The sequence below is a fragment of the Malus sylvestris genome, chromosome 6 (assembly GCF_916048215.2).
Source record: "Malus sylvestris chromosome 6, drMalSylv7.2, whole genome shotgun sequence".
Classification (NCBI taxonomy): domain Eukaryota; kingdom Viridiplantae; phylum Streptophyta; class Magnoliopsida; order Rosales; family Rosaceae; genus Malus; species Malus sylvestris.
Window position 1 is genome coordinate 14,279,274 of NC_062265.1, and position 13,975 is coordinate 14,293,248.

A 13,975-nucleotide genomic window follows, 5' to 3' on the forward strand; every position below is an offset into this window, starting at 1 on the left:
GACGTCCGTGACGTCGAGTAGGTCGATGTGGTATATTCATATACCCAAATTGAGCATCGTATGAGAAGTTATTTCGAATTATCGGTTATGTGCATTAATTAACGTTTTTATAGTTGTTTCGCATATAGGTGACACCTATGCAGAGGACGAGCGCATCCAGGGACGTCACGGGGGTTACGACCCATCGACTTACCAGTGAGTGGGCAGTTTTGTCTTTTGTATTACCTATATACTATTAATTCTCTCAGAAATTGAATTTATATGAAAGTATGTTTCAATTGCCATGCATACATATTATGAATATTATGAATTGATGTTAATGCATATATACGTGTGAATTGGTGCTGTGGACGCACAGGTGAGTATCAGGTGAGTGCTATGGTAATCATGTGAATCATCGATAATGTGAATTGTGTTGAGAACCCATAATCTGCACCCTTGATGTTAGTGCTCATATTATTCACCGCACCGCACGCTCACCTTGGATCCAAGTAGGTGCATGTCGTACAGACCATGTGAGGGTTTTGACATGCTAGTCGTACAGACCACTAGAGGTGGTTCCGACTAGTAGGTGACTTTCGATTATATGCGCAAATCATTGATGAGAGAAGCACTAGAGCGTATTATTTCACCATCTTGGTCGTACAGACTACTATAGGTAGTTCCGACTTATGTGCAGTGTAGTGCCGTACAGGTCACAGTTGGTGACTCCGGCAGGGCTGTACAGGTCACGGTTGGTGACTCCGGCTGGATGGGATTTTGAGCTATTGAATCAGCCGTACAGGGCCATTGCAGGGTCTCCGGTTGATTTATTATTTACACCTGATTTATATTGATGCATTCATATTATATTTTGGCATGGAATGGCTCATTCTTTCTGAAAAGCGTTGAAGGATTGTGAGTGAGCTTTTGATGATCTATATATGTTTAGATACCATTTTTCTGGGAAAGTATACATGTTTTACAGTGAGGGGTTAGAAATGTTTTAAATAAATGTTTTGGAAAGCTTTGGTTTTACTGACTCACTCAATTTTGTTTTTGTGCCCCTCCAGGTTCTAGCTAGCAGTTGGCGGCTCTTGAGATTCTCTTCGGCATTCTGACAGACACCTTAGGACTCACCTACGGGTATTGTAATTTAATTATAGTCCTACTTGACTGCACCTAGCACCTATGCTCTGAATTGTGTGTTTTACTTTATAACTTGCTCTAGCACACTAGTCAGTTTTTACTGCCAGTAGTTGGTTTTATTCCTTCGTATTTCTTATTTTCTTTGCTTCCATATCGCACTTATGGTTACGTCACGCTCACGTGGCGGCCAGCACGCCCTGATTTCAGGATCGGGGTGTGTCACAATCTTTTATTATCATATGAAATTAAAAATAAGGCTATCTTTAATTATTTTTTAAAATAAAAAATACTAATATTTTAATATTAATTGTCTCGGCTATTCAATTTAGATGTGAAAATGCACTTAGATAGTTACTATCACTGCAGACAGTTAATATTCATTTAAGGGGATTTAGTTACCTATTGCCCAGGGAGGCCTTGTAACATCCCACATCGCCCAGGCGAGTGGATTCTGTAAGCCTTATATTCCCATCTCTACCTAGCACGAGGCCTTTTGGGAGCTCATTGGCTTCGGAGTTCATCGGAACTCCTAAGTTAAGCGAGTAGCGCGAGAGCAATCCCATGATGGATGATCCACTGGGAAGTTCTTGTGTGAGTTCCCAGAAACAAAACCGTGAGGGCGTAGTCAAGGCCTAAAGCGGACAATATCGTGCTACAGTGGTGGAGCGGGCCTGGGATGTGGTGGAGCCCGGGTCAGGATGTGACAATTTGGTATTAGAGCCAATTCCTAACCGGATGTGTGCCGACGAGGACGTCGGGCCCCTAAGGGGGTGGATTGTAACATCCCACATCGTCCAAGGAAGTTGATCCTGTAAGCCTTATATATGTGTGTGTGTGTATATATATATATATATATATATATTCCCATCTCTCCCTAGCATGAGGCATTTTGGGAGCTCACTGGTTTCGGAGTTCATCGGAACTCTGAAGTTAAGCAAGTAGCGTGCGAGAGCAATCCCAGAAGTTCTTGTGTGAGTTCCCAGAAACAAAACCGTGAGAGTATAGTCAGGACCCAAAACGGACAATATCGTGCTACAGTGGTGGAGCGGGCCAGGATGTGGTGGAGCCCGGGTCAGGATGTGACAGGCCTAGCAACGGTGGAACTGCTATTACTTCCAATTGCTTTTAAGCATTTGATTTTTTTTTTTAATTAGTGTTTTTAGTGAAAGCTCTTAAAAAATAAATGCTTCTTACAAAGTAATCTCAAACAAGACAAGACATGTTGAGGTGGCATGCATGCATCTGATTACTTGTGCGTTTGGATTTAAAACACAACTCAACTTCTGGGAATCTTTGTGGCAATTCAGATTTCCACAAAATAAATCCCACAATTAACTGTTAGGCTATTGACCAAAACAAACCAAAAAACAAAGACATTGACCTCAACTAGGATTTTTTAAGTCTCACAATGGGTCAATAATAATGTGGTTCAAATTCAACTTTAGCGAGAATCGAACCTAAAATCTCTCACTTACAAGTGAAGAGAAATACCAGTAAACCGTAATATTAAGTTACAAGATTTTTATTTATTTTTATTTCTGCGTGAAACTTGATAGAATGAGGAAACTAAGCAGTATTCGGGGATGATTTGAATGAAGTGGACAGGATGATAAAATATTACATAAGCAGAGATGACTCACTAAGAAATATGTTTTTGACCTCGTCTTGTTTTGATTCATGATTTTTTTTATTTTTTTTTTGCATAGGGAAGCTTTAAGTTATTTATCATTCATTAAATAAAATAAACAGCGTAGCAACTTACAAATATAATTACTCATGATAATATACATGTGCGCATTTGTGCGTATGCTTTGAATAAACATAAATAAGTAGATAAGAAAAAGAGAAATGCTAAGGAGACACTCTCAAAAGTGGACTCCTAATGAACTTTCTGCCATCAGAGCAAGCTTTGAGATTTTAAAGGCCCTTGTGCGAGACTCCAAATAAGACCTTAAAAAGTATAGAATTTTGGTTGATGTGTTTTCTTTTACATTTTAATTTTATGATTATGTATACATTGAAATAAAATAAAAATAAAAATAAAGGGTGTTGTGGTTGGTTAGCTATTTTGCATCCCTATGTTTTTGTGTTCGAAACTCCTTATGTCACATCCCGGTCCGAGTCCATCACTTCCCGGGCCCGTTTCACCACCGTAGCACGATATTGTCCGTTTTAGGCTTACCATTCCCTCACGGTTTTGTTTTTTGGAACTCACGAGCAACTTCCCAGTAGCTCACCTATCATTGGAGTGCTCTTACCTCCTTCTCGCTTAACTTCGGAGTTCCTATGGAACCTGAAGCCAGTGAGCTCCCAAAAGACTTTGTGCTAGGTAGGGATGGGAATATACATTTAAGGATCACTCCCATGAGCAATGTGGGATGTTACAACAACTCATGCTTTTAAATACCCAAGAAATTAAAATAAAACACAAAATAAATGCCATGCTTTAAATAACAAAAAATAAATAAAATAAAACACAACTCATGCTTTTAAATACCCAAATAATTAAAATAAAACACTAACAAAATAAATTTAAAATAAAGCACAACTCAAGCTTTTTAATACCCAAAAAATTAAAATAAAACACAAAATAAATGACATGCTTAAACACAAAAGAAGTAAAAATAAAACACAAAATAAATGCCATGCTTTAAATAACAAAAAATAAATAAAATAAAACACAACTCATTCTTTTAAATACCCAAATAATTAAAATAAAACACTACTGGGTAGAGTCAAACCCGGTTCATGGTACATAAATAAAACGCAGAAGACAATTGCACTAGGAGAAGAAATTGTTATATTATCGCAAATTTAAATATATATACCATATATACAAGTAAAATAAAATTGTGTTCCAGGCTCTTCAAATGGGGCCCTATGTGAGGGCACCACTTGCACATCTTTAGGGCCGGTTCTGTCTGCCACCTCATGTTTTTGGCACAATATTTATAATGTTGACGCTGAAATTACGTTAAATTGTGACGTAGGAGAAAATCTACAAAGCGTCCCACTTTAAAATATTCTTCTTAATATTTTTTTACGAAAAACAGGTGTGCGGAAATCATTTCTCTCTGCATACAAATAGAGGTGCCAAAGAAATGGACTGATTAGTTAGAACTGTTTCAATGTTTCAATCTGAATTATTTATTGTCGTTAAGTCTTTTATAAATCCCAATGATGATTAGAGTTGAGTTGAGTTGAGTTGAGTTGGGACTTTTCTTGCTGCTGGGATGTGATTGCAACTGAAAGAGACATGAAATCTTTGCAAACAAAAACTCCAAACTCAATCTACCTACTGTCTTATGCAGCAATCGTAAATTTTAACCCAAACTTGGCAGCAGAATCAGTTAACCTAGAGCCTAGAGCCTAGAAGCAAAGATTTTGATAGTGGTGGCGACCGGGGCACTGGTACGGCGGCAACTGTGGTTCTGGTACAGCAGCATTCAAATATCAAGTTCTATGATACAGTGTATGTGATTATGCTAAGTTTGGTAGTCTGCACACGCACATAATGAGAGAGATATTTGTATACAACCAGTGATAAGGAAGACTAAGAAAGTCGGGCGATAAGCTGGAAAGCCCCAGAAATTTCATCAAATTTCCATATCAAGGGAACGAAAGCTGAATTTTACGGAGTTGAACCAACAAAATCAAACAGACGAGACAGATGAGGTAATAAGTCTCAAACAAGTTTTAAATCACATTACATCAATCCACGGCAGATTCGGATGCTAATATTACACGATCAAACTACTCTAGATGTCACAACAGGCTACCGAAGCAGCGCTAGAAGACTACCTACGTGGCTAAATTAAATAACACCTCAAACGGGGGAAACCCCCACGACGATACTAGCAGTCAACAAGTTTACAGACAACAAACAAGTACAGGTGAGAGATCCAACAGTTGGGACTAGGGAGCTTAATTGCCAATGTGGTCAGTGACAAACCTCATATTGCAATTAGAAGCACACTCTTCACATTACGCCTCCTGGCAACGATACATTAATGTCAGTCTTGTTTTTTGAATCTGATGGCAGTGAAGACCAATTATCTCCACGGAAAGAAGTTGAGGATGAGAAGTTTGGTTTTGGTTCAGCGCTCGAAATAGGAACAGCCATAGTTGGTGTTGCATTAGAGATGTAATCGTGTTTCTGCTTCTTGGGCTTCTGCTCATGCTGGTTTCCCGATAGAAAACTGCCTACTACAACCTGATTTAATTTAAGAACGAAATCTCAGATCTTGCTTTGTTGTCATTAAAAAGCAGCTCATAACCACCCTGCCTTTTTTTTTTTCCTCATGAAAATGCGGTAGAAATTTGGAAATAGAATAAGCCATACCTGCACAGGACTTGCAGCTACTAACAGACCAGCCACTCCACCACCTACAACACGCCCATCTGGACTTGCCAAAGAAACGCTCATCCCACCTGATCTGCTTCTTGTCCCTCCCGTTTCATTGGGCATAAATGAACCAGACAAAGACAATATCTCGAAACGGCCCTGCAAGAACAAGAATGCAAAGTGAAGAGGACTCCACCTGTGGTTAGCAAAAGAACACTTAACAATATAAAAGAGAGGTAAAAACAAACCGAGCCTGTGGTTTGGGATAGTTAAATGAAAAGCAATCATTAAATCAAGTTATCAGTAAACAGCCTGTGGTTTGTGCTGCATAAGAGGAAAATGTTGAAATTTATGCGATTGAGATGGTAATGAGTTTAAGAGGTCGCACTTGGTGCGATGGCAAGTGCCTTCGCCCATGAGCGGTAGGTCTCGGGTTCGAGACTTGGGAGCAGCCTCTCCATAAATGGGGGTAAGGTTAGCCGACATTCACCTCTCCCAGACCCTGCGTAAAGCGGGAGCCTTGTGCACTGGGTACGACCTTTTAGATGGTAATGAGTTTGACAACAATGGCGGAAAGGCACAATTCTTCCAGACCGACTGTTCCGATACCAAAATTTTGATTAAAGGCATAAGCATTCATCTTCATTTATTATGACAACTCTTGTCAGCACACAGAAGCTAAAATTTTCTTCGATCAATAATATTAGAAGTGTAGAAGATCACTTGGCCCCAAGAAAAGAACAGAACAGTTGGCTCAATATAGGGATTTAACTACACATCGACTAACAGTATAAGCCTCATTGTTCACAGTACAACATGAAAAGTAAATGAAAACACGCTAACAACGAAAAAGCTCCCTTCTTAAAAGGAGACATAAAAACCGGATTTAGTCTTTATTGCTTATTTCATTTGCGTGTTCTGTGAGGATTAAGCATTATCAATAACAAAAAAGTCACCAACTTTTTAAGTCTCAAACATTACTCATTCCAAGTAAGGCGGAATCAGAGAATGAGTATACTACTCAATATAATCAGTAATAGAAAAGAGATCAACTACAAAAACTAATTAAATTTACGCTTATGGTACACATAGTAGAAAGTTCTGAGAAAAAAAATATCAGATACTAAAAAAATTAGGTTAATAGATTATCCATTCCAGAATACTTCAAAAATGCCACATTACTGATCCAAGGGAAACAGAGATATCATCACAATAAGGGTATGATGCATCACCTCATATGTCAATGTACCACCAGAAGAATCAGGCTGACGAAGAGTCACACTTGAAATAACACCATTGGCAGAGAGCACGCATATAGCTCGAGGACCTTGTTGAGAAAAGGATATAATCTTCATCATGACATCCTAAGACAACCAGAGTTGTTACAGGAAAAGTCAACTTAAGTGTTATAAGTACTGATTGAGAACCAAAAACTCCTTAAAAAGTTACTAAAAGATCTGAAAGTGTAAAACAGGCCACCAATTAGTGAAAGAACTAAATAATATCTACCAAAATCTAATATTCAAGGCTATCTACGGCTATTTAACTTGTGTAATGACAAACATAATTATTACAGTCAATTAATTACCTCGCCGGAGTTAACAGTGATGATATGGGGTGTAAAATTAGCACCGACTGAGCATGCAACCCATTCACCTGCGAAACATAGAACAATAACAGGATTAGCCACCTCACAAGGAGCTCTCAACTTTTTCAAAGATTTTTTTACTCATGCACTTTGCATCAAGGTACTTGTTCCATAAATCAAAGGCAAAGTAATGTGGATCAATGCAAGAGCCATAATAAATTCATGGGTTCCATAAATAAATAAACAAATAAAAGTTAACAAAGAGAACTGCGTATCTCAGTGAACAACGACTATGATCAACCACCACAAAACATATTAAGAAAACTTTCTTATTATGCTTACATGCTTTTTTTATATAAGCCAAGACAACTACAAAAAATAAAACTATCACATCCAAGTAATATCATCCAAATACTTCCATCTGTGGCTTGTTGGTGTTATATTAGACTTAAGGAGCTCATTGCAGCCATTTACAAGGGAGGAGTAGTTATGTTACAGTTCCAGTATGATTTTCCAAGCTTCCACAGCTGTGATTGCATAACTTTGTTAATATCTGCAGAAGTTGTCATCTTTATACCTTCATAAATTACAGATACAAACACGGACCAACATATGATTTTATGCATCATTTAGCATTGCCATTCACATCAGAAAGAAATCATATGCATTTGCATTCCCATAATTAACTATCACTTGATTCCCTTATAATTTACAATTTATCATGTTTAATTCTGTCCGATAACTACTACACTTACCTGATCAAAAGGTAAATAGAATATTAGTAATGCTTACAGTTAATAAAAGTAATTGAAAACTATTCGTCAGAAGGATTCAATTATTCCTGTAGTGCAAAGCTAATTATTTATAAAAATTAAGTTCAGTACACCATTATGCTAAATCAACATTTCCAGCATTCAATTCAATCTATCTTCTTGAATAATTCAGCATAACTATTCTTATATCGAGAAGAGAAGAAAAGAAAGCCAGAATAATTGCTGAGAAGCAGATTTCCAGCGTACTAAAGCAATAATGTAATGACCTAGGATTCTTGTACAATTGGAAGAGTAAACACTAGTACATTATCCGAAAGGATAAAGAAAAATAATGATAGAGAGTAATGATGCATTGATGAAATTAATTCACTGAAAGTATTGCCAAAATGTTAAATGTCAGTCCCAAATTAATTTGAAAAATACAATATAATCTGAATATAAAACTAAATAAAAAATAAAAACGGAATAATTATCTTGTCAAATTTAACAGCCAAATTTTACTCAAATTCCAAATAACACATCTCTGCAGATGATTGGTAGCTGGGATTTCGAATTTTCATGCAGACATTCATGCATTGCAGCCAGCAGATGACAACACAAGCAAGTGTCGATCACAACAAAGATTCCACCATTCATGTTGTAGAAAATCATTCAGAATACTATGAGAGCTGACTGACTGCAATCTAGATGTAGTCGAACAACGAAGACCAATAGTAACTAACTACGATTACATTCTGAGAAACCTATGAAACAACAAAATAAAACAAGAATTAGATCTTCAAAAGGATGAGGTTGTTATTGTTTCCTAGTTTAGATCTGTCAGCAAGTTGAAGACATGTTTCAGTTCCATGTCTGTTCACCATCACTTGCAGACTTTTGCATTTACATAAATTGGGACCTAGCATCATTTTCTTCCTCAAAAAGGTGAGAGAGAGGTGCCCTTCCAAAGGGCAGCCAGAACAAGAAGATTCCTTCATTCCCATACCACCAACCCACAAAAACACTCATCTTTTCAGAACCACCACCCACACACACCAAGATCTCAAATGAGAAGGGCATCCAATCAGAGGTCCCACATCTACCCAACAAGCATCTCATAAACCCCAAATCTACACCCTCTAATTAGAGTAAATCTCACCCAATCCAACATAGAAACAACACAAAACCAACCTTAAAAATCTCGACTTTAGCTAAAAAAAACAAGCATAAAATCACTCAAACTCAAAAAAAGGGTATGTCCAAAAAAATTGTTCTTTCACTACCTAAATTCTCCACCTCGTACTTGGTTTTGCTCACTGAGCTTGGCTTCACTTTCCCACGCTTCTCCGCCGAGAAATCGATCACCGGCGGCGGCGGCGGTGCAGAGGACGATATGGGCTTCGGTGACAGAGCCATGGTGACACTCCCGTCCGGTCCATACTTCCTTGGCCTCCCTCTCTTCTTCTTCATCGGCATAGACCCTGCCGCCGCCTGTGGCGGAGCAACCGGCGCCTGAGGTGTTGATCCGGCGTTGTGGGTCGGGTTTTCGGACCTTGGAGCGACATGGTAGTCTGATGGAGCATCTGATCCCACAACTGTAACCCCACTACTATTCACACCTTCCCTACCCTCCATAGTTAACACTTAAACCCCCAAAAATTGTATCTTTCGAGCTTTTTAACAAAAACCCATTTTTACTTTACTAATCTAAAATAGCTCACTGATTCAAATTTTGAAAAACAGAACCAGAAAATATACTCGGAACAGAAACCCAGATGAAGAAAAAAAAATTAAATAAAAACAACAGACCGTGAAGCTTCCTTCCTGAGCTTTGAACACAGAAAAAAATAATAACTACCAGAAAAAAAAAAAAAAACAATTACAGGGGAAAAAAATTAGCTGCAAAAGTCTGAAGGTTTAGTTTTACTCAAAGCTCTTTTATTTAAAAAGCAAGGTTGCCTTGAAAAAAAGAGCTAAAAGGAAAAAAAAATTTGGATTTTATTCGTACAGTGAGAGGAAAAAGATTTGATCTTTTGAGCTCTTTGATTTTCTGGTTTTGTGAATTGAATGGGAAAATGTTGAGATAATAGTAAGAAAGCTTGTTTTATGTTTTTCAGCTTGTTGGGTGCCTAACTTTCCTAAGACTGTCCGAATTGAGATTAAAAAAATGAAATGAAAAATAAAAAAAGGGAGAAAATATTAAATTAAATGGGCATTTTGAATATGTAATGATTTATTTAGAATATTAATTTTTTTTGTTATGGTTGGAATCCGGTGAGAAATAATATTATAAAATAAAAAATGGTAGTGGGTAGGGGATTTTCTTATTCTTCCTTTTTTTAAGCATATATTTTGCTTGAAATATGGGCAAAAGTGAAATGTAGTAATAATTGTTGTTATTATTTTTATAGTTGTTTTAGGTGAATGGAAAAGTAAAATTAGGTTGCCAAGGCATGAAGAAAGAAACTGTCTAGAAAAGGGAAAAAGATGGGGTGGGGTGGGGTGGGCTTCTGCAGGCATCAACTTTTTGAGTTATGGCAAGAAAAATCTGGTAGAAGTGAGAAAATATATAAAAAAAAAATTACAAATAAATAAGTAAATATCATAAGGGGATAAGATGAAAATCTCATTCATTTTCATTCAAGCATTCCACATACTTTTGCTGCCTCCACATTTTCATTCACCATCATCGATAATGAAACAGAGTAAATAACACATGTCACTCAATACGGTGATATTCCTTTTCATTTGTAAGTGAGAGATTTTAAGTTCGAATTTCATAGATGACAATTCAATACCAAATTAGGTTGCCTATAATGTAGTTTAGCCGAACTCCCTCCTTCTTTTAGTGTAAAATATATTGTTATACTCAAAATAATAAATAAACAGAACACTATGTGTGGATGCAAATTTCTTCCTCCTTGATCTTAGATAAAATTGCACCTACAAAACAATTAACATCTTTGGTTAAGGCCAAAAGCCTCACACGCCCACGATGAATGGGGGGCTTTGATCGAAGAACCTCCGATGCCAAAGTTAGAATTTAGAGAGAAAAGTGTTTGGAGAGTTTTTGAGAGTTTTGCAAGAGTGTTGGAACCTATGTTTTTAGAGAAAATGAGGTTGAATATATAGAGCATGGCCGGCCCCCTTGGGAAAGTGTTGGAACCTAGGTTTTTAGAGAAAATGAGGTTGAATATATAGAGCAAGGCTGGCCTGACACACCCCGATCCTAGAATCAAGGCGTGCTGGCCGTCACGTGAGAGTGACGTAACCAAAAGTGCGATGCGGAAGCAAAAGATAAGAGAAATACGAAGGAATAAAAACCAACTACTAGCAATAATATCCAACTAGCATGCTAGAGTAAGTTTAAGTGTGAAACACACATATTCAGAGCATAAGTACTAGGTGCAGTCAAGTAGGAACATTACTAAATTACAACACCAGAAGGTGAGTCCTACATTTATGTAGTCTGTCAGAATGTCGTGGGAATCTTCGTGAGTCACCACACCGCTAACTAGAACCTGGAGGGGCGCAAAAAAAAATTGAGTGGGTCAGTAAAACAAAGCTTTTTGAAAACACTTCATTTAATAACATTTATAACCCATCGCTGTAAAACCTGTATACTTTCCCAGAAAATAACATAATATGCATATAATTCTTCAAATATCTCAAATCACTAATCTTTATCAAAAACCAGAAAGTATGCCATGCTATAAGCGTCAATAACAGAATAAGGATGCAACATTATAACAGGTGAAATAAGGAATCAACCGGAGACCCTGCAGTTGGTCCTGTATGATTAATTCTATAGCTCAATATCCAATCCAACCGGAGTCACCAACGGTGACCTGTACGACACTACTCTCCACATAAATCGGAACTACCTAAAGTAGTCTGTACGACAAGAATGGTGTAACAATACGGTATAGTGCTTCTCTCATCAACAGTTGTATAATAATCTAAAGTCACATACAAGTCGGAACCACCTCTCATGGTTTGTACGACATGTCGGAACCCTCTAATGGTCTGTACGACATGCACCTACTTGGATCCAAGGTGAGTGTGTGGTGCGGGGTGAAATATAAGCACTAACACTAGGGGTGCAGGTTTGAGCTTTCAATACAATTCACATCACAATAAATCACATGATTAACATAAAACTCACCTGATACTCACATGTGTGTCCATAGCACCATTTAACATATATATGCAATAATTACCAATTCATATATTTCATATATATGAATGCATGGCATTTTAAAACATATTTTCATTTAAATTCAATTTATGGGAAAAATCATTAATATATAGGTAAATACAGAAAATACTGCCCACTCATTGGTAAGTCGAAGGGTCGTAACCCCCGTGACGTCCTTTGAATGCGCTCGTCCTCGGGATAGGTATCACCTATATGCGAAACAACTATAAAAACGTTATTTAAAGCACATAACCGACAATACGTAATAACTTCTCATACGATGCTCAAATTGGGTATATGAATATACCACAGTGACCTACTCGACGTCACGGACGTCAAGGTATTTTTTAAAAAAAAATTTCGATGCTGCACGCACCCCCACGCACTGGCATAGGCATGGGTCTACGCGCCCCCCACGCGTGTCATCTCCTTCCTCTAGACGCCGAAAAAACTCGCCGGCGCTGGAAACTGGGCAAACCTGTAATCGTCTTTTTCTTGCTTGATTCTCAACTATTTTCCATGAAATTTTCACCAAAACTTCACAAATTACGAGAGGAAGAAGGCTATACCTTTAAAAACTTCCAAATCCTTTGAAATCACGTCGGGAAATTTCACCAAAACCGCCCACCTTCGAACCTTGTGATCCCGACGTCCAAAACCTTCAAACGAACATCGCCGAGTTTCGTGAGAACATTCTAAAGCTCACTGTGGGCTTGGATTGTCCTAAAAACCAACCATTACAAAGTTCATGAATAGTACTCAAATCAGACCTCTAGTTTTCAACGTGAAATCGAAAGGTTTCTTACATGAAATGGGTATGGGTGAGTTCATAGGGTCCTCACGAGTACAATGGTGCCTTCAAAACCTTCGATCCGTGCTTGGAGGCTCGATGGTACTCACTCGTACGGTTTGAAAGGAGAGAGATACTGAGAGGGAAGAGAGAGACACGGGATAGGAGAGAGAGAGTGATAGGGAGTTGTGTGGTCCAAAAAGCCACCAACCAAAACTAAGAAGGATCTTAGTTCTAATTGGTTCCAAGGATCCTGAAATTAAACCAAACGTAAGTCACACCCCAAATAACGTCCGAGGGTAATTCTATCATTTCACATTTCCCGATGAAAATTTCGTCCTCGAAATTCAGACAACCACTCACTCCACTTAATACTCATAAAACAACCTTGGATACATCTCTCTCATTTGATATTCTGTCTCCCAAGTAGCTTCTTCCACTGAGTGGTTCCTCCACAATACTTTTACCAAGCTCACTGTCTTATTCCTTAGAACCTTGTCTTTCCAATCCAAGATAGTCACTGGTGCCTTATCATACGTCAATTCCGGATTAATCTCCTAAGGTTGAAGAGGAATCACATGTGAAGGATCTGAAACATAATGTCGAAGCATCGAGACATGAAATACATTATGTATCTTAGATAACTCTGGAGGCAACTCCAATCTGTAAGCAACTTCACCAATCCTTTCAGTGATCTCATAAGGTCCTATGTACCTAGGACTTAGCTTGCCTTTCTTTCCAAACCGTACTACACCTCTCCAAGGTGACAATTTCAAGCATACCAAATTACCCACATCATATACTCGATCAGTAGCATGTCTATCTGCTAAACTCTTTTGTCGATCCTGGGTTGCCTTTGTTGGAAATGTGCCCTAAAGCCAATCATGTGATGATACTTTATGGACATTTCACATGTTAAACTAATCTAGTTTTACATATAAAGGGCATACATTATTGTTTGAGCCGTCTCATATAAATGTTATATGCTTAAACGATAAAGTCCAAGGAATTTGTGATTGGGAGAATGTAATCTAATGAAGTTAGATTCATGAGACCATTCTTTCGAAGACACATCCTAAACGTTCCTGATCATAGGATTGCCAATTGGGCATTGACAGTCCGTCAAGATCGGTACGTACTATGTCTTCTCTCAGGGAGAGTGATTAGTCTCGAA

The 13,975-nt window shown here is 38.0% G+C and overlaps 1 protein-coding gene across 1 annotated transcript; it reads right to left on the reverse strand.

Annotated features, from left to right (window-relative positions):
* Nucleotides 1-4,799: 4,799 nt before the first annotated feature.
* LOC126626434 (AT-hook motif nuclear-localized protein 1-like) lies at nt 4,800-9,942 on the reverse strand. The gene is made up of 5 exons (XM_050295761.1): nt 9,097-9,942; nt 7,062-7,129; nt 6,706-6,837; nt 5,471-5,632; nt 4,800-5,341 (listed from the first exon to the last, which is right to left on the reverse strand). Exons 1-5 carry the CDS (start codon nt 9,446-9,448, stop codon nt 5,108-5,110), a joined length of 948 nt encoding a protein of 315 aa, XP_050151718.1. The 5' UTR covers nt 9,449-9,942; the 3' UTR covers nt 4,800-5,107.
* Nucleotides 9,943-13,975: the final 4,033 nt, after the last annotated feature.